Source organism: Trichechus manatus, unplaced genomic scaffold (assembly GCF_000243295.1).
Source record: "Trichechus manatus latirostris isolate Lorelei unplaced genomic scaffold, TriManLat1.0 scaffold00126, whole genome shotgun sequence".
In the NCBI taxonomy this organism is placed as follows: Eukaryota; Metazoa; Chordata; class Mammalia; order Sirenia; family Trichechidae; genus Trichechus; species Trichechus manatus.
Genome location: NW_004444062.1, coordinates 1,788,943 through 1,808,049, shown reverse-complemented (window position 1 = coordinate 1,808,049; position 19,107 = coordinate 1,788,943). Strand labels below are relative to the sequence as shown.

The 19,107-nt window shown below is 38.9% G+C and overlaps 1 protein-coding gene across 1 annotated transcript in view; it reads right to left on the bottom strand.

Annotated features, from left to right (window-relative positions):
- The window catches only part of ATP8A1 (ATPase phospholipid transporting 8A1), a 280,252-nt gene that overhangs the window by 11,710 nt on the left and 249,435 nt on the right, over positions 1-19,107 (bottom strand). Inside the window, exons 24-25 of the mRNA XM_023738968.1 lie at positions 1,436-1,524; positions 393-485 (exon numbers count right to left, since the gene is read on the bottom strand). Coding sequence (XP_023594736.1) covers positions 393-485; positions 1,436-1,524 — 182 coding nt within the window. The remainder of the gene's footprint in view (positions 1-392; positions 486-1,435; positions 1,525-19,107) is intronic.

Sequence of the window (19,107 nt, the reverse complement as noted above, 5' to 3'; positions counted from 1 at the left end):
TGTCCTTTGGACTGGGGTCCCTGTGCTGAGAAGCTCCTAGTCCGGGGGAACATTGATGAGAAGGCCGACAGAGAGAGAAAAAGGCTTCCCCTGGAGCTGACGCCCTGAATTTGGACTTTTAGCCTACTTTGACTGTGAGGAAATAAATTTCTTTTCATTAAAACCATCCACTTGTGGTATTTCTGTTATGGCATCACTAGATGACTAAGACAGTTAGTAAATGACAGATTTGATTTTAATCCACATCTCTGATTACAAAATCTGTAAATGACACTGCCAGCTTCATGTTAAGGCTAACTTCCAGTTTTACCACTTATTTCCAATCACTAGTAAAAGAATAAAAGACAAATCTAAAATTGACTTTAAAAGAACACATTCAGGGCATATTTTACCTTTTTCCAAGCACAACTGCTCCTGGGTCTTGAGATTTTGCCTCCAGCTCCTGAACTTCATCTACTAATGTTTTAAAAGCAGTCCTCTTGATACTGCAAAGAAAGGATTTGCGTGGAAATACCCCTGTAAAAACTGAAGACTTTACAAAACTAGTATGTGGTTTACTATCATGCTGTTGTTAAGTATAACAGTAACTAGAGTACAAGGAACAGTTTTTCAATAGAATAAATAAAAAAAAATTACAGTCATTTTGAGCACTAAGAATCATAGAATTAATGGTCATAAAATAAATGGTTGAGGTTTACAATAGTAAACCTCTTATAAATACTAAATAAACATATACAGTGAAACCTGTGAGAGCTGGAACTCAACGAGACTGCCTTGTTTTTCTGGGTCTCACAAGTTTTCCGCCTTCGACAGGGTACAGTCTTACCACTTTTCTATCACTATTAGTAGTAAATATTTGAGTTTTCCTTCTCTAACAGGTTTCTGCCTTACATAGGTTCTGGCTTTTGCGGGTTTTACTGCATAATTAATTTCAGTAATACGTTGCTGTGGGAAGAGCTAACATTTTAAAACTTGTAATACTTGAGAAAAGTTAGTCAAGTTTTACTTTCTTCCATTCTATACTTTATATATGTTTAGAATTAGGCAAGCAAAAACTTTCTGTTCACAGCTATCATTAGCTAAAAAAAAAAAAAATTATGTGTTTAGAGATAATAGAATTCTTTCTTCTACATTTTAAGATTTCTAAAAAACATACTCTAATGTAATTCTCTCCAATGCACTTCTTCCTGATGTTAAACTGAAACTACCTGCTTTACCTCTTATTCGGTCTTTTAAATTAATGTAGTCTTCTAGTTCCTCAATCATTCTTTCTTCTTTATTAATGAATTCATTTAGAATTAATATTAATTAACATCAGAATATTATTATTCCTATTCTGCTAACTCTACATTCTTAAGTTGAAGTTACAACTAGAGAAATCTGAGGATTAATATGTATCTATTTTCTTATGTACATAGCCAAGCATTATACTTACACCTTGTATACCACATCAAGAAGCAAAGATGCCACAGGGATAAATAACAGGCCCATCCAAAAGACGCCGGAGCTAAACAACATGGCTGCCTATATAAATCATCAGAAACAATATTACTTTAAAATCCAGGAAATACACCATTCACATTTAATATTTATATGATTTTAATTAAAGGTATTTATAACTTAAAAATCAAGTAAAATAAAGAATATCATTCTGCAAGAGGGTATACAATAACTGAATTCAAACTTGTGAAATATTTGGAATTAAAAGTGTTAATGTGTTAAAACATGCAGTTACTATATCTTTGTGTTACAGTAGCTAATATGGAAAAGTTTTATCATGTGCCAAATCTTTTCATATCTTTAAGAGAAATTTTTATTATTGTGGTTAATACGTGGAATAATAAACCCTGACCTTCTATTATAGTTAATGTTTTTGAGCCAATTTCGAATATAATCTGGATTAGATTCCCTTACACTACAACATGTAAAATAAATTCTATTTAGAAACTAAACGTACTTTTCCTGGCAAATGGAAGTTTTACTTTTGTAAAATATTACATGATATTAAAAATCATTCAGATAACTCATGAATGTAATATAATCAAAATAAGATATCTCTGAAAACAACAATTTGAATATTTTTGGCCAATATTAGGTAGGAATAATTTTAATTTTTGTTCAATGACTTATGTAACTTGTATCAGTGCATACCTATCATTGTTAAAGTTGAAGCAAATAGATAGTATGTAAAATCCAAATAAGAGTGTATTAAAAAGAACTTTAATCCTTCTTTCATGTTAAATCCCACATTGTTATATCAGAGCCCTTCCGGCTGCAAAGAAAATGATTCTATGATTAATAAATTAATAAATTATATTAGCTGTTTGCAATTACAATAAAAAATCCCTTTGTAATGAAATTAGACTTTGAAAGGAAGAATGTCATTCAATAAAACTGAAAGAAATAACTTGTTTCACTTCTTTGAGTCTATTTGTTTATCAAAAGTAAATTTACAGTATCTATTTAAATCTATAAACACATTGCTGGAACTTCTTTAAAAAGTATTCAACTAGCGCATGTACATTTACAACCTATAAGCTACTATAGGCTAATTTTTTTTTTTTTTTAAACCAGGTATGGTTCAGGAATTAAAAATGATCTAGATTCTTATAATCTTACAGGCAGTTTCATAATTACACATAAGCAGTCCTAATGAACCAATCCTCATCAAATAAAAGATTATTAATTTCAAACTATTTTTCATATTATTGATTCATTTGGACTCTCAACTGAGGAACAGAAACTGCTGTTTAAATTTTTCCTACATTAACATGGGTTTATTGATCGTTGGTTCAAGGATGCTAAGCTTTTCCCCTATACAGGATGAAATAGCACTGAACACTTGCCTTTAAAACAAAAACATGCCATTAAAAGAATTTCAGAAAATAAATTTTGCCACGTGGATTCAACGGACTAGCACCCAAATTCTAGACGAAAAACATTCACATAAAAGTCACTTTATTTTATAAGCAAAACATGATCTTTGACATGTTTCCTGACATTCTCAATAGTGAAAACCAACAATAACTATGTAATAGGAAATGTCTTTCAAGTCACTGGGTTTTGTTTCGATTCAAGGAAGTTTTCTAGTAAGGTAATAACTGTAAAAAACCACATTTCTTTTTCTTTCCAGGGGGAAAAGGTAAGATAAGATTCTAAGTCACGTAATAGAAAAACATCACGTTTACTTGGCTTAATTTTAATATATTTTAATTTAGGGGCAAGAGAAGAAAGATTTATTCTTGCCATTGCCACCTTGTATTAAATGTCCGCTGGTGGAAAAGGCGAAAGTGTTGGTTGGAGACTCAAGGCTGCTAATTCTGACCATTGTGATGCTAACTATAAATGGACGAACAACTGGCGCCCACTATTCAGTCCACTCAGCCTTGGCTTTACAAATGAACAACATGAATTGACGGGAAAAAAGTTTTTCTGTGTCATATCTGAAAGCCTGTCAGATTTTTTTTTCTTTTGCAGAGTTAATCCAAACCTAAAAGATTTAAAGCCGACATTCGCATTAAAGACAGAGAGTCTCTTTGTATTTTTTGGATGAAGAGGGGGAAGAAAATAAAATCCCACAGAGGTATTTCCTTCCTTTCTGTACAAGAAAGCTCCCTCTCACTCTGTAGAAACCATTTTTGTCTCTAACTTTTCACATCTCTCCACTAGCAGGCAGGTCATCTGGGAAAAGGCGAACTGATCCCCGCAGACAATGGCGGTAACAGGAGCAGCCTGTTCGGGGCTGGGCACAGGCTCCCTCAGAGAGCAGTTTGCAAATTGCTCCAAATGTGGGAGATTTGTGGGCCATGCCAAGTGGCCCTCACCGCCCCTCCTCAAGGGCCTGTGAAACCAAATGGAATCTGCCACAAAAGTGGCTCCTGGGGGACTTGAGAAAGGATCAGCCGAGAGAGTTGCAAAGCTGGTAAACTGAAGGGTACAGGCCCCGAGTGGGGAACAAACCACCACTTGTCTCTGTAGAGAAGCTGGCTCCAAATCGGACCACGCAGGCTTCAAAAATAAACCAACACATCCTGAAAATGCAAGTTTCGGCAGAAGAATTGTTCTGAAATTACCATGTGAACTTGCAGAGAAAGGACATTTGAGAAAGTATGAGCTCAAGTGCATTTAGCCAAGCTAAGGGGGCTTGACCAGATAAGAGGCGCTTACCTTCTGACCCACAACGTGGTGATCCCTTAGCACTTAGGTTCCCACACTAAAAAGGAACATTCTTCACCCTTCCACTTTCCCAAGCCGTCTTGCATGGGAGATAATTTAAATGTGCTCCTTGTCTAGAAACATTTAGAGATGTAGTTCTTAAGCCCAGCCCTACTTTTTTATACTATAAATGTCAGAGTGGTGCACTGTGACTCTCACCCTTGGATAATGCACAGATGCCTTGTAAAAGAGAAGGAACCCTAAGACTATCTTCACGGCCCCAAGTGTAGCAGGTCTAGTGGTAAACAAGCCTGGTGTTAGTCCTGTTTCTGCCCTTCCCAGATATCAGACTTTCAGAAGGAATTTCTGAGTCTCAGTTTCCTCAGCTGTAAAATGGAGTGAATAATACCCCAATCCTTTTGGGTTAGGATTGTAAGAATTACACCAGATAATGCTTGTAAAGTGGCTGCTTTTATTATTAACATTGATTATTAACAAAGTCTCCTTTCTTCATTTCAATTTTCAAATTTCTTTAAATGCTTTGGTTTTTTTGTCCTTTCTAGTGATCTGTACAATTTCCTATCCTATGAGCTTCATGGAAGAAAATCTTTATCATAATTATCAAATTAAATGTAAGTCAGTATACAAATTTCATCATAATAATATCATAATATATGTTTGTCTCAGCTAACATTTTGAACTGCAGTATTGAAATGTAAGCCAAAGTAACTGATCATTAATAAATTGCCATTCATCTCAATGTGCTAATTTAAGAAATGGAGATACATTACTTGTTTCACAGAAATTACTGAAGACTGCATGGGCATAAAATATTAATTTGGGATGAGAAAATTATTCAGAAAACAGTGCTGTAAAACTTGGTTAGCTTTTTTTCAGAGGGTATAGTAAGATAAATTAATATAAATTTCAGAAGGGTTAAAGAGTCAATATTAACAACAACAATAAAACCAAGAAGTGATTATTAAGTGTCTGAATAAAGCTTTACATAAAGACTTTCTAAGCTTAAAATATGGGTGGCGAGACTTCATCTCACATACTATGGGGGGACCATTCCCTGGAGAAGGACATCATGTGTGGTGAAGCAGAAGACCCTCAGTGAGACGGACTGACACAGTGGCTGCAACAATGAGCTCAAGCATAACAATTGTGAGGAAGGCACAGGACCAGGCAGTGTTTCGTTCTGTGGTGCACAGGATCGCTATGAGTTGGAACCGACTCCACAGCACCTAACAACAACAATTATCTAGATAGGGCTCACCCACAAATCTCTACCTATGGCTTAGATCTCTCGCCTGTACTTAAAAAATAGACTGTCCAGCTCAAACTCGAATGTCTCACAGTCACCTCAAACCTAACACATCCCAAACCGAACACCACTATCTTCTCCCAAAAGCCTACTTTCCTTTGTGCAACCTATTCAGGTCATGGTGTCACCACCAGTTGCCTAAGACAGAAACCTTGGCCCCATTCTTTTTTTTTAAGTTGTACTTTAGATGAAGGTTTACAGAACAAACTAGCTTCTCATTAAACCATTAGTACACATATTGTTTTGTGACATGGGTTGCCAACCCTATGACATTTCAACGCTCTCCCTTTCTCACCCTTGGGTTCCCTTTTACTAGCTTTCCTGTCCCCTCCTGCCTTGGGCCCATTCTTGAATTGTCTCTTTGCACCACACTCAACATATCACCAAGTTCTGTTGTGCATACACTTTAGTACCTTTGGTCCTGCCCGCTATTATGATATCCTGGCTGGCCTACTGCAAAAGCCTCCCAGCTGGACTCCTGACTCCAGTCTTGCTCTGCTCCTAGCCATTCTCCACACTGCAGTGCAAATTGGATTTTTAGCAGTTCCTGTACTAAACTGTTTCAATGGCTTCAAACCACCCTCAGGATAGAGTACAAAAATCCTTAATGTGGTTTCAAGACGTTTCTTATCTGATTGCTTTCCCAATCTCTCTCAAGCCGGCCCCCATCCCTAGGTACATGTAATGTGTTTCAGTTCCTGGCACTGCTCCCATGCTTACTCTCATTCATGGGTCCTTGCATCTGTGACTCCTACTCACCCTTCAATTTCCACATCAGATGTCACTATTGTTTCCTTCCTTAGACTGGATTATTGTTGTTATCATTTGTCAAGTCAGCCCCTGACTCATGGTGACCCTATGCAAAACAGAACAAAATGCTGCCTGGTCCTCTGCCATGCCCATGACCAGCTGTGGATTAGACTATTGTGATCCATAGGATTTTCAATGACATTTTCAGAAGTAGATCGCCAGGCCTTTCTTCCTAGTCTATCTTAGCCTGGAAGCTCTGCTGAAACCTGTTCAGCATCACAGCAACATGCAAGCCGCCAATGACAGATTAGTGGTAGCTACACTTGAGGTACACTAGCCAGGAATCAAACTCTGGTCTTCTGTGTGGAAGGTGAGAATTCGACCACTGATTCACCACTGCCCTCTACTAGACTGAGTCAGCTGACCCTAATCTGTGTTTCCATTATGAGGCACCTATCACCCATTTTCTAATTCTCTCTTCATCTCCCTGTTAGATTATAATCTCTATAAGGAGAAGGAGCCCTTGTGGCACAATGGTTAAGTGCTCAGCTGCGTTGGTGGTTTGAACGCACCCAGTGGCTCCCTGGGAGAAAGATGTGGCGATCTGCTTCCATAAAGAGTATAGCCTAGGATACCCTATGGGGCAGTTCTGCTCTGTCACATGGGGTTGCTATGAGTTGAAATCAATTTGACAGCGCCCAACAACACAGGGAGAGAATATATCCTGATTTATTCTCACAACCCAACTGTTTAGCCAACAGGCTCAAATAACTGCTGAATAAATAAGTTCTCGCAACTTAGTATTTGAAGAGATTAAAAGTCAATATACCAGCGTCTTGGGGCTATGTTCCTGAGATGTGGTATTTACAGTAGGCTTGGTCTTCTTGTTCTCTGGCATGGACTTATTCTGGGAGGAGCTATAACTAGACATTTGTGTGATTTGGGGAAAGGGGAGAAGAGGTTGATCCAGCTCTTTCCAATGTGTGTTGTCTTTAGTGTTAAAAAGGCTAGCGATATGCATTAAAAGCTAAATATATTAAGCTATAATTTTTTTTTCAGTTTGAATCAACAGAAATATTTCAGTGAATCCAGTGGAAAAATGACACCTGGAAGTAGTGATAGTTATTTTTTTTTTGGAGGGGGAGGAGTAGAATGGGCAGGAAGAGGAGGTTAAGTCTAGTATGAGCATTAATGAAGACTTTAATTAACTACACAACATGAATACTTTTCTATACTAAGTAAAAAGAAGCAGAACATAAAATCCCAGTCTTCCCCACATCAGCAAATATGAACTTTATCCTTCCAGCTGCTCCAGCCAAAAGCTTAGTAGTCATCCTTGTTTCTCCCTTTTCTCACAGTGCATATACAATCCATTGCCAAATCCTATCTGTTCTACTTTAAAAATATATTCAGAATGCACCCACTTCACACCTTCTCCATCTGGCCCAAGCCCCTGTCATCTCTTGCCTGGGTTACGACAACAGCCTTCTGCCTGGTCTCCTTGCCTTTGCCCGTTCCCTCTACAGTCTATTCTCAACAGAGCAGCTAAAGCAATCGTTCACAAAATGTCAGAACATGACTCCTTTGCCCAATCTTTCAGGGATTTCCCACATCCCACCTTCCGACCCCAGACTCTCTGCCTTGGTGCACCTGCTATGGCTGCTTCACCACAGGTCTCCCGGCGTGGGGGTGCTAGCTGTCACTGTTTCATTGCTAGGCTCCCTGAGTGGGGGTGCGGCTGTGCTGCTCCAGCACCAGACTCTCTGCCTTGGAGCTCCTGTGTGCCACTTCACCCCTAGGCTCCCTGATTGAGGACACCAACAATGCTGCTCTGGCAATACTGTTCTTTGGATGTAAACCTGTAAACAGTTCTGGAAGCGTCTTTGTGGCTCAAGGCCTGTGAAACACTGTAATGTGACAATGGACAGGTCTCTAGGTTGTCCGTCCTTTTCCCGAGGCATAAGCCTTTCTATCTGAATTTATTATGGTGCCTGGGCATGAGGTTAAACCTAGTGGTCCATAAGCATCACTGGGTCAGCACTAAGAGGTGAACTTGCCACTTTGTAGTTTAACTAGAGACAAATCTAAGCTCATGTGAATGGTGGTTTGAAGATGTGAATTCCCAGTGGAATCCTTCAGGGACCACATGTCTTCAGCAGTCTGCTCACAGCTGCCCTCTGATAAAACCTGAGGACAGAGAATTGCAAACGCCAAGTTCTACGTTCTGGTGCTTATCGTTGCAAAATGTCTTTGATATCTGTTACCAAGGCTGAAAAGAATTCTTGCAAATTTTCAATTACATTACAGTGATATATAAAAATATTAAAATATTTATATAAAATATAAAAATGTTTTTTTATGTCCTACTAATTTATCACTATCCCTGACCCAAATCGTTATTCTATGGCTTCAGGGACTCTCTGGAATACTGTGTATCCGATAATGAAAAGCCACCTGCCATGGCTTAAAGTAACGACATTCATGACATCCACTTAACTTTCTATGGCCAGGTCTCTGCTTAACCTTCCTGTCTGTTTCCAACCATTCTCTGCCTCCTCCCGTAGCAAAACCAGACTCCTTTGCTTAGGTTCTTCTCTACCTGGAAAGTGCTTCTCACAGTCGCTTTCCTGGACAGCTTGGTTATAGCAGCACCAAGAAATCTGTCCAAACTGCTGCTTGAGGGTCAAGTATCTTCTCCTCTGTTAGTGCACTGTGCATCCCAATCATAATGATTAGTGCCTTACATTCTAATTATCCGTTCATCTACTTGTTTACTCCATGAGATTCTACCTCCTTAGCATGGATCCTCCTTTTTTTTTTTTTTTCCAACTTTTGATCCACTGATACCCAGTACAGCCCTTACACACAGGCACTCCATAAATTTTAGCTGAACTGGGCTCTTAAACAGGATGAATTACTACTTTCTTCATGGAACTAGACAGGGTAGAACACCCAGAAAATAACGAAGGAGAAGGGTATTTCGGATAAACCCCAATATGTTTGCAATTATTCCCAGCAGCTCTTGATTACTCGGAAACAAAGAAAACTCCTGGCTTGGATTATCCCAAACAACCAACCAAAAATCTCAGAAAATATGCAAATTGTCCCAAACAAAGAAAATCTTAGAAAATATGCAAATTAGATACCAGCTCACAGCATGTATTCACTTTTTTCCCTTGAACATTTCTGGGGGCGGGTGATGAGGGGTTGCAGGAGGGGCAATCATACTAGTATAATAAGCCAGTGGGTTCGCAACACCAGTTTTCCATCTGGGTGTACAATGCAAGAAACAACCTCTGCCACACCACCTTCTGGCAACAGGGGTAAAGAGAAAAGAAATGACTAGAAAACCTTCAGAAGAAAAGAAGGAAGAATGAGCTGGGGCTTGGATCAATTAGAAGTTAGTTTTTTCCGAAAAAAGTAAAATTTGACTATATATCAATGTAAACTGAGAACTAAACCCTCAAAACAGTGTTTCTAAAAAGGAATCAAGAAAACCACTAGGAAATGGGTGGTTTTGAAACTTTATTTTCTAAGAATGTAATTCCCAGAATAGTAAAAATAATTAAGGACAGAATTTGTTTTGGTTTGTTTTGTTTTAATCTCCTTTACTGCACTATTTAATAATAATAATTAAAAAACAACTTAAAAGTAACAAAACTGAGGACAGAATTAGTAACAAAATATTTTTTATTATGACAAATATAATTTTAAAATGTTATGATGTTACTGGATATGTTGTATAAGATAGGCTGCATTATCTCAGGGCTCAATATTTTTACTTATTACATCATTCTTGCAGAGTTTTTATAAATTTGTGATGGTTCTGTATTTCATCTTTTTCAAAAACTATTTAATAAAGCATCAATTGTTTGATGACTAGGAATTCAATCTGTAAAACATAATGACCTATATTAAAAGATTGTAGGGAATTATTAAAAAAAAACCTCAAAACTTCAAAAAGCACTTACCTCTAGAAAGACTTTATTAAAGCTCATATATGGCTTTTGTAGTATATGTATTCTGTTGTAATATTAAAGTTACGTACACTGCTAACATCTCTGGAAATCACTTAGTGTGCTGCCAAGTTACGTTTCATGGTGGGGTGTATGCAGTACTCTGTATGGTTGTGTTTAATTTGGAAGTGTGGGAGGGTGTCCTTAGATAGTCCTCTCTGAAATGTTTGGATTTTAAAATTCTTAACAAAATACAAGATTATTCATTAAAAAAAAAAAAAAAAGAAAGGCACTGCAAGTATAGTTCAACAATGTTTACCTGAATCAATGAAGAAATAATTATTGACACCCATGGCTAAGATTTCTAGTTGCCACCCAATAGATGCCTTCTCTTCTTCCTTAGATGCAACATTCTGATTCTTGTCTGGGTACCTTCTCCCCCAGCACAAAAACTGCATTCCTCTGACTCTCTTGTTGCAGATAGGTGTGGCCATGTGATTAGCTTTACGGCCAATGAGATCTAAGTGGAAATGTAGTGGGCAATGTCTGGGAAAGAGTCTTAAAGAGAAAAGGCTAATTCTTCTACTTCCCTTCCTTGCTAGCTGGAATGTTGTAAAATGGCTAGAGCTTAAGCAGCCATTTTGGACTATGAAGAAGTACACCGAGGTTGGCAGCATAGCAAAATAAAAGAAATCTAGCCCTTGATGACTGTGGAGTTGCCACACCAGTCCTAGACTGCCACCTCCTCCCTTCTTTTACATGAGACAGAAATAAGTTTCTTTTTAATCTTCGGTTACCATTTTAAAAAAATATATCAAAAAAATTTGCCATGAAATAACTTGCTTTGGAGTATACATGCTAGGGAGCCCAGTGACAATTTGGAACAAAGCAGTTTTTCACGACTCACTGATGATCTCTTTATTTTACTATATTATGGAATGTAAGAATTACATCCAATTATGAGGTTTATTGAAGCAGATGGCAAAATGACATTCATGATTTCTTTCATGAGCATTTCTGATAGAATCCCTGGCATGAAACTCAAGTACAAGCTGGACTGCTCTCCCGACCTAGACTGGTGGGCCTGGAGGAGTGAGGTGCCCTCTGCCCACCTTGCTAACCCACCTCAGCACTGTTTCCCACCCTCTCTGCTCTAGACACTCTGGTCATTTGTTTCTTGAACTGTTCAGCCTCATTTCTACATTAGATCATTGGCACATGCTGTTGCTTCAGCCTGAAACACTCTTCTTCACATGACAGATGCCTCCACCTCACTGAATTTCAGCTTAATTGTCCCTTTTTCAAAGAGATCTTCCTGGAGCATCTATTACAGACTGTTCCCTTATCATGCCACCTTATTTCCTTCTTATCACTTTGTGAAATTATTTTCAGCTCTTTTTCATTTAGTCATTTGTTAACTGATTTGCTAAGTGATTTAGTGACTACTTCTCCCTTCTATTCCCTGCCCCTCCTCAACCTGAATGCCAATGGGGATCCTGCCTAGTCAATCTGGTGCCTAGGAACAGTGCCCGGTACCAATGAAGCACTCAACACACATTTATGGAATGAATGAATACAAGAATTGATGACTCTGGAGAAGAATAACTAAAGCTAAGGGGTATCTGGCTGTTGCAAATAGTTAAGCACTCAGCTACTAACTGAAAGGCTGGTGGTTCAAGTCTACCTAGAGGTGTCTCAGAAGAAAGTCCTGGTGATCTACTTCCAAAAAAAGAGCCATTGAAATCCTAAGGGTACAGTTCTACTCTGATACACATGGGGTTGCCATGAGTCGGACCGACTCACTGGCAACTGGTTACTGGTACGACATACCAAGAGCAGGCTTCGTTTAGTTTTCCATGCCATGCGCACTGCTATAACATGTTGGGTTTACACATCATTTCTCACATCTATGACATCAATATCCCATCATTAACAATGAGATCCTTAAGGGCAAGGACCCGTTTCATTCATCTCTGCATCGTCAATGCCTGACACTGAGCCAGGCACACGTTGCTGTTGATTCTGACTCATAGTGATCCTATATGACAGAGTAGAACTGCCCCATAGGGTTTCCTAGGCTGTAATCTTTATTGGAGGAGATCGCCAGGTCTTTTCTTCCACAGACCACTGGTGGGTTTGAACCACTGACCTTTTGGTTAGCAGCTGAGCGCTTAACCATTGTGCCACCAGGGCTCCTTATGGCACACATAAAACACTCAATATATATTTGCTCAATACTGTAGGAAAAGATGCTGTGCCTATAAAAAGCCATCCCAGTTCTTGTAATGACTCTAAAGAGAGCTCTAACTTTTAAGGGTGTGCAAATGTCCTGATTCATGACTGCATTTGTGATATCTATGTCTCCCTTTCCTTCTCAGCATTTCTATAAGGCTTCTCTTTACAAAACGGGCTCAGAAGTGCCTATGCAGTCAGCTGCCTTAGGAACTGGTGAGGTCTGCCTGTCTCACTTACTGTCAGGGGCCTGAGGACTGTGATCAGTGACATGTTTTCCAAGATAGGCTCACAACCCCTGGCTCAGTGAAGAACATCTGACAGAGTTTAGGGTGGCTGTTCCCTCCAGGCTGCTTGGCTAAATGGAGTAATCTTGGATGAAACTCCCCTGTATCATAACACTGCATCCCCATCAACATGGGCTGGTCAGCTGACCAATAAATTATTACGTGCTTTCTAGGTAATTAAAAGCTGATAGATGAATAAGGACTCTTTTAACCAGGATATTCCTCATATGAAAAGTAATTTATCATGTTGGATAAAACAGGCAACAGCCCATTTTAGGAAAATCATATCACTAATGTCATTTATTAATACCTTTCCTACAGGGGTGACAACAAACAGTTCAACAAAGATTTTTATTGTTTTTCAGAGAGATTCTACAAACCTCAATCGAGAGATCTGAAATTCTGTAAAACACATGCTTATTCCTTGACTTCAATTTCCTTCAGTAGTTTTATAGATCCCTTAGGCCAGGGAGAGCAGAAACAGATGGAGCTCGGGAGGACTTTCCTGTACGTGTCTGCAGTGCCGCAATAAATTTAGAAGTTTTGCCGATACTAAGCTTCTGGTATTAATACTGATATGAAACGATCCTTGATGTAGCTTGTTTCTATTTTTTAATCTGACTTACTAATCGAATTAGCTAAAATAGTTCGTTCTGGAAATTAAAAAATACACCCAGAAACATCATTTAGACAAGTTGGAAAAGCAGGCCAGCATATGTTTATATAACATAGCACTCTTCCCCAGGGCCTACCTTGCCCCATAAATTGTTGTACTGGTGTGAAAAAATACAAGTCAGGTCTGAAAGAAAAAAAGTTTTCCCCTTAAATCACAACCATATTTGTGAGAGGGGAGGAAGATAGCGACATATTTAAAGTCACAGCCAAGATTGTCACACTATTTTCTCCTCCTAAATAATCTCAATGTTGTATTTTCCAATTGTTTACTTATATATAATCCACTTTTTTTCTCTCCTGATGTCATAATTCCTTTTAAACAGTTTAATATTTCAACAATTTATGGTACTGGAATACTTGTTAATCATTATCATTTGAATCGTTATTATGGGCAGAAATGTAGAGTCACTGTAATGGAAACAAAGCACAAAACGTTAAGAAGGAATGTTTCCCAAAGGGCATCAAAACACCCTGCCCACCAACTAAGAACAACCAACTCCGGCTGTGGCTACAGAAAGTGAAGTATGCACTAAACTCTGACATTTTGGGGGAACAGCTGTCTGGTAACTCCAGGCACACAGAATGTACTCATGTAAGGGGAAAAACACTACCTGATGGCGTGAAAAGAACTTGTGATCAGTGATAAAGCAGCTGAATACAGTTGAAGATGGAAATCCTATATGCAGATAACAAATTGGTTAGTTTACCAACCAGATGGAAGTAAGTACTTTGGTGGCACTGCCACCAAAAGGCCTTTAAACCTTTAAAGCTGATGAGGCTGGGAGAAAAGCCATAGTGAAGAGGAAAGAAAAGATGACAGAGAAGAATTATAAAAGGAACAGTTAGCAGTGTGTATGGTGGTTAAGGGCAGTCTGGGTTCAAAGAGCAGCTCACTTATTAGCTGTGTGACCCTGAGAAAGTTATTTAATCACTCTCTGTCCACTGAATGTTTAACAGCACCTACCTCAAAGCGTCACTGTGAGCATTAAATGGAAACGTGGAAAGGACTTACAACAGCAACTGGCTCTCAGTAAAGAAACATAACAAAAATCAGTTGCCATCAAGTCGACTCTGGCTCATGGCGATCCCACGTGTGTCAGAGTAGACCTATGCTCTGTAGAGTTTTCAATGGCTGATTTTTTGGAAGTAGACTGCCAGGCATTTCTTCCAAGGCAACTCTGGGTGGACTTGAACCCCCCGACCTTTGGGTTAGCAGCTGAGCGTGTTAACCATTTGCAACATACAAGGACTCTGGCTCTCAGTCAATGAGGCCTTATTACAGCTGAATGAAAACTGTACTTCTCTGACAATATGGGATGACTAAGGTTTTCAATTTAATAGTTTTTTTTTTTCTCTACGTGAGATGGGTATTATTTATGCTAATATTGCTGTTAAGAAGTGAGGAGAGGCTAGGGTATGAGGTGAGATGGAATTTCTACAAAAGGGGTTGAGAGTTGAAGGAGTTAGGTAGGACTTGGAAAGGGGGAATTAAAAATCTGGGCACTTTTTAAAAGAGATGGGAACACTTTTATATCTAGCTAACTCAGAGCCATTGATACAGCCCTGAGTATCTTGGGAAACAGCAGATAAATCAGGAAATCAATGGAATTCAAGGAAGATGGCTGGAAGAAGAAAAGAAAGAGTTTCCTCCTGGGAGTAAGGAACAGCAATGGGCCCCAAAGAGAGGTTCCTCAGATGTTAGAAGAAAGATAATGGGCTTGACAAGAAAGACCTGGGATGAATTCTCTGGGTCACTTGCTATTGCTTTGCTTACCACAAAGGCTTGTGATATCCATTTAAATAAAACAAGGACTGCCTGGCATCAAACACAGTGTCTAGAGAACCTAAGTGGGTGCACCATAAATGTTCCCTCCCCCTCTCAGCGAGCAAGGATTTTCTCTCAACATGTTGAGAAAAATGGCTCTGTCTTTAGATGGGGCTGCAAAGCTGAACCAGGAACGTAAACTGGAAATGAATATACAATCTTGATCTATGTGTGAATCTGCATCAAGCTGAATATAGAAGCACGAGCCCTGTACCTGTAAGCTGCCTAATTTGTACATAATTTGCACCCCGAGATCCCATTAACTAGAGGAAAACAGTCTGTGCCTTTTAAACAGTTAAGATGTTCTTTTGGAGAGAATACAGTGAGGAAAGGCACAAGAGAATCTCAATCTTAGGAGTTGCAAGGCAAACTCAGAGTACGTATAGCACATATAAAGCTCTGTGTTAAGTACCACTAGTGGCTGAGAGTTCCTCACTGACTGGCAGGGAAAGATGAGAGTTCATCCTGTTCTGCTGTTGGAAATCTCTGGATGTTGGAAATCTCTGGATATTGGAAAGATATTCTTATTTGAGCTGAAATCTGCCTCTCTGTTACTTCTACCAGTTGTCGGGAGTCAACTCTGACTCATGGCGACCCCATGTGTGTCAGAGTAGAATCATGCTCCATAGGGTTTTCAATGGCTGATTTTTCAGAAGCAGGTCATCAAACCTTTCTTTCAAGGTGCCTCTGGGTGGACTTGAACCTCCAACCTTTTGGTTAGCAGCTGAGCGCATTAACCGTTTGCACCACTAAGGGACTCCTCATTGAATGGGAGTCCCCTTAAAGCTCTAATTTCCAGATTAAATATCATGGATTTCTCTGAATAACTATTATCAGAGAAGCAGCATGGAGTAGGCCATGGAACGAGATATCTAAGTCAAAATGTCATCTCTGTCACTACTCACAGTGTGATGGCAGATAAGGTACTTAACTGCTCTGTGCCTCTGTTTCTTCATCTGTAAAATGTTGTAAGAACAACAAATTTGCTGTGAGAATTGAGTGAGTTAATGAGAAGCACATCCTCATAATCTTCAGGGCAACACAGTGGACTCCACTTTGACTTCTTTTACCTGTCAGTAATCCTTTAGGCTTTACTTTCAAAATGCACTCAGAATCTGACTACTTTTCATCAATACCATCCTCCTGACCTAAGTCACTGTTATTTCTCACCTGGTTTATTGCAATACCTCCTAAGTGGTTCGCAACACAACAGTCAGAGTCTGCTATGAAAACCAGGGCTTCGAACTGGTTCAGAACTGTTCAGTAATTGCCGACATAAAGGAGGGCAGTGTATGCATTGCATAATAACCAAACTTGATGCCGTCGGATTTTGGCCCAAGTAGGAAACAAACGGCGGTGTCCCATTAAAAAATGGCGGCCTAGCTTTTTCATAAAATAGGAAGACAAAACAAAGCCATAACACTAAAAAAAAAAAAAAAAAAAAAAAATGGCGGCCTACTGTGCCGCTTTGAATGTGTGTTGCTTTCCATAGTCCTGCCAATAATCCAATCTCCCACATCAGGTTCCTGAAACTTTTGGGATCCATGCGGGGGACTGGATTATTGGCAGGACTGTGGAGAGTGACACACGTTCAAAGCAGCGCAGTTGGTTGCCATCTTTGAGCAGGGCATCCCTGTTTGTTTCCTACTTGGGTTAAAATTAGATGGGAAACAGATTTGATTGCTATGCAACATGTACACTACCCTCATTTATGTTGACAATTACTGAAACAGTTCGAAGTCCTAGTGAAACATAAGTCAGATCATGACATTTCTCTCTAAAACCCTTCCAATGGCTTTTCATTCGACCACAAGTAAAACCTACAAGGCTCTATGGGAAACACGATGGAAAACTTGGCTCTCGGTTCTCCCAGCTGATGTATTTTTCTCTATAGCACTTATATCCATCTGTATATTTCTCTTAATTATTTTATTGTCTGTCTCCTTCCATTACAAAAGTGAGTTACAGGAAGGCAGGGAGTTTTGTCTCTTTTATTCACTACTGTAGACACAGGGCCTGGCACGTAGTAGACTCAATAAATAGTTGTTGAATTGACTGAGTGAATGTGAAATACTTAGAGTAGTATCTGGGATATGGTAAGTGTTCAATATACATTAGTTTTTATTGGTGTTATTTTTCTTCACAGATCTTGGTTGCCTTTTTGAAGAACTGCTTTATCCTGTCAATGCCCTTTAAAACCACATAGTACCCCAACATCCAAACCACCTAAACTAGCACAGAGTGGATTGGGGCTGCTATTTTCAGTCTGTCTACTCCAACTCTATTCATGCTGTACCACGTTGGAGGTCCTTAGTAAACTTTTAGGCAACCAAAACATAAATACACATACACACATATATAATACATACATACATATATATTTAAAATATATATATATTTTTTGGTGGAAGGAACTGCTGCCCATTTATACTATGGGAAAGTCTTGGGATCCTAGGGATGTGGTTTTTGGATAAGTCACTTACGATCCTGTTAGTGGTGGTGGTGATAGAAAGCTACTTATACACCAGGAATCCAAAGGTAATCTTTGGTTTTGGAGGCTGCCTGGGTCATGTTTCATTATGTTGACTATGTAAAACACATCAAAATCAGAGAATGTTAATATTTATATGTCTCTAGTGTAACTTATATAGAATTTACATGCTACTTACACCTGGATTTTCTATTAAACAATAATATATTGCTATGAAAGCTAACAGATGAATAAGTAAATTTTATTCAAGATGGTAGGCCAATTTTACATATAGACATGCAGATATAAATACTGGCACACAAATGTATTTTTTCCATCTATACACACCTACATACAAATAAATAAATTGGCTATACTCTTGACTGAGACATAAATTTTAAGAATATTAGAAAAATGGAAACCCAAGGGTAGTTACTTCTTTCTGAAATTAACTGGATTGTAATATAACAGAACTAGTGACACTATGGAGCCCTGGTGGTGCAGTGGTTAAGAGCTCAGCTGCTAACCAAAATGTTAGCAGTTTGAATTCACCAGCCGCTTCTTGGAAACCCTACGGGGCAGTTGTACTCTGTCCTATAGGATTGCTATGTGTAGGAATCAACTTCAAGGCAATGGTTTCTTTCTTTCTTTATAATGACACTATAATAAAAATGTTCAAAAATTGAGTATAGCTACATTTTGGGGGACCTATTACCCTACTGCCCAGGAAACAGAACTGAGATTATACATCTTTGAAAATTTGAGTGGCATTCCTGCTATACTCCTGCTCTGGAGTTGTTGTGAGGCTCTGTTTACACACACATACACACACACACACACTCACACACACATACACACAAACATATACATGTTGTTATTAGCTGCCATCAAGTTGGCCCGACTCATGGTAACCTCATGTACAACAATGAAAGGCTGCCCAGTCCTGCACAATTCCTGCTCAGACCACTGTGATCCACAGGGTTTCCACTGGCTGATTTTCAGAAGTAGACCACCAGGCCTTTCTTCCTAGTCAGCATCATAGTAACATGCGATTCTTCACCGACAGATGAGTGGTGGCTGTACATGAGGTGCACTGGGACAGGAATTGAACACGGGCTCCTGCATGGAAGGTGAGAATTCTACCACTGAATATTCACTACCCTTATACATATATGTACATAACACGTGTTTGCGTGTATGTGTATATATATATGTACACACACCTTGCAAGTACTGAAGTACTACATAAGTTTAAAATATTATGATTTTCTTTGAATAAATCACACTGATTTATATTTTGGACAAGCTAGCAAAGTCTATAGCTAAATTAGTCCACATTCTTCATATTTTCAATAGTGTTCTAGTTATTTAAACACTATATTCAAAGTACCGACAGTAATACAAGAAAAAGAACCTCCTGTTAGCACTTC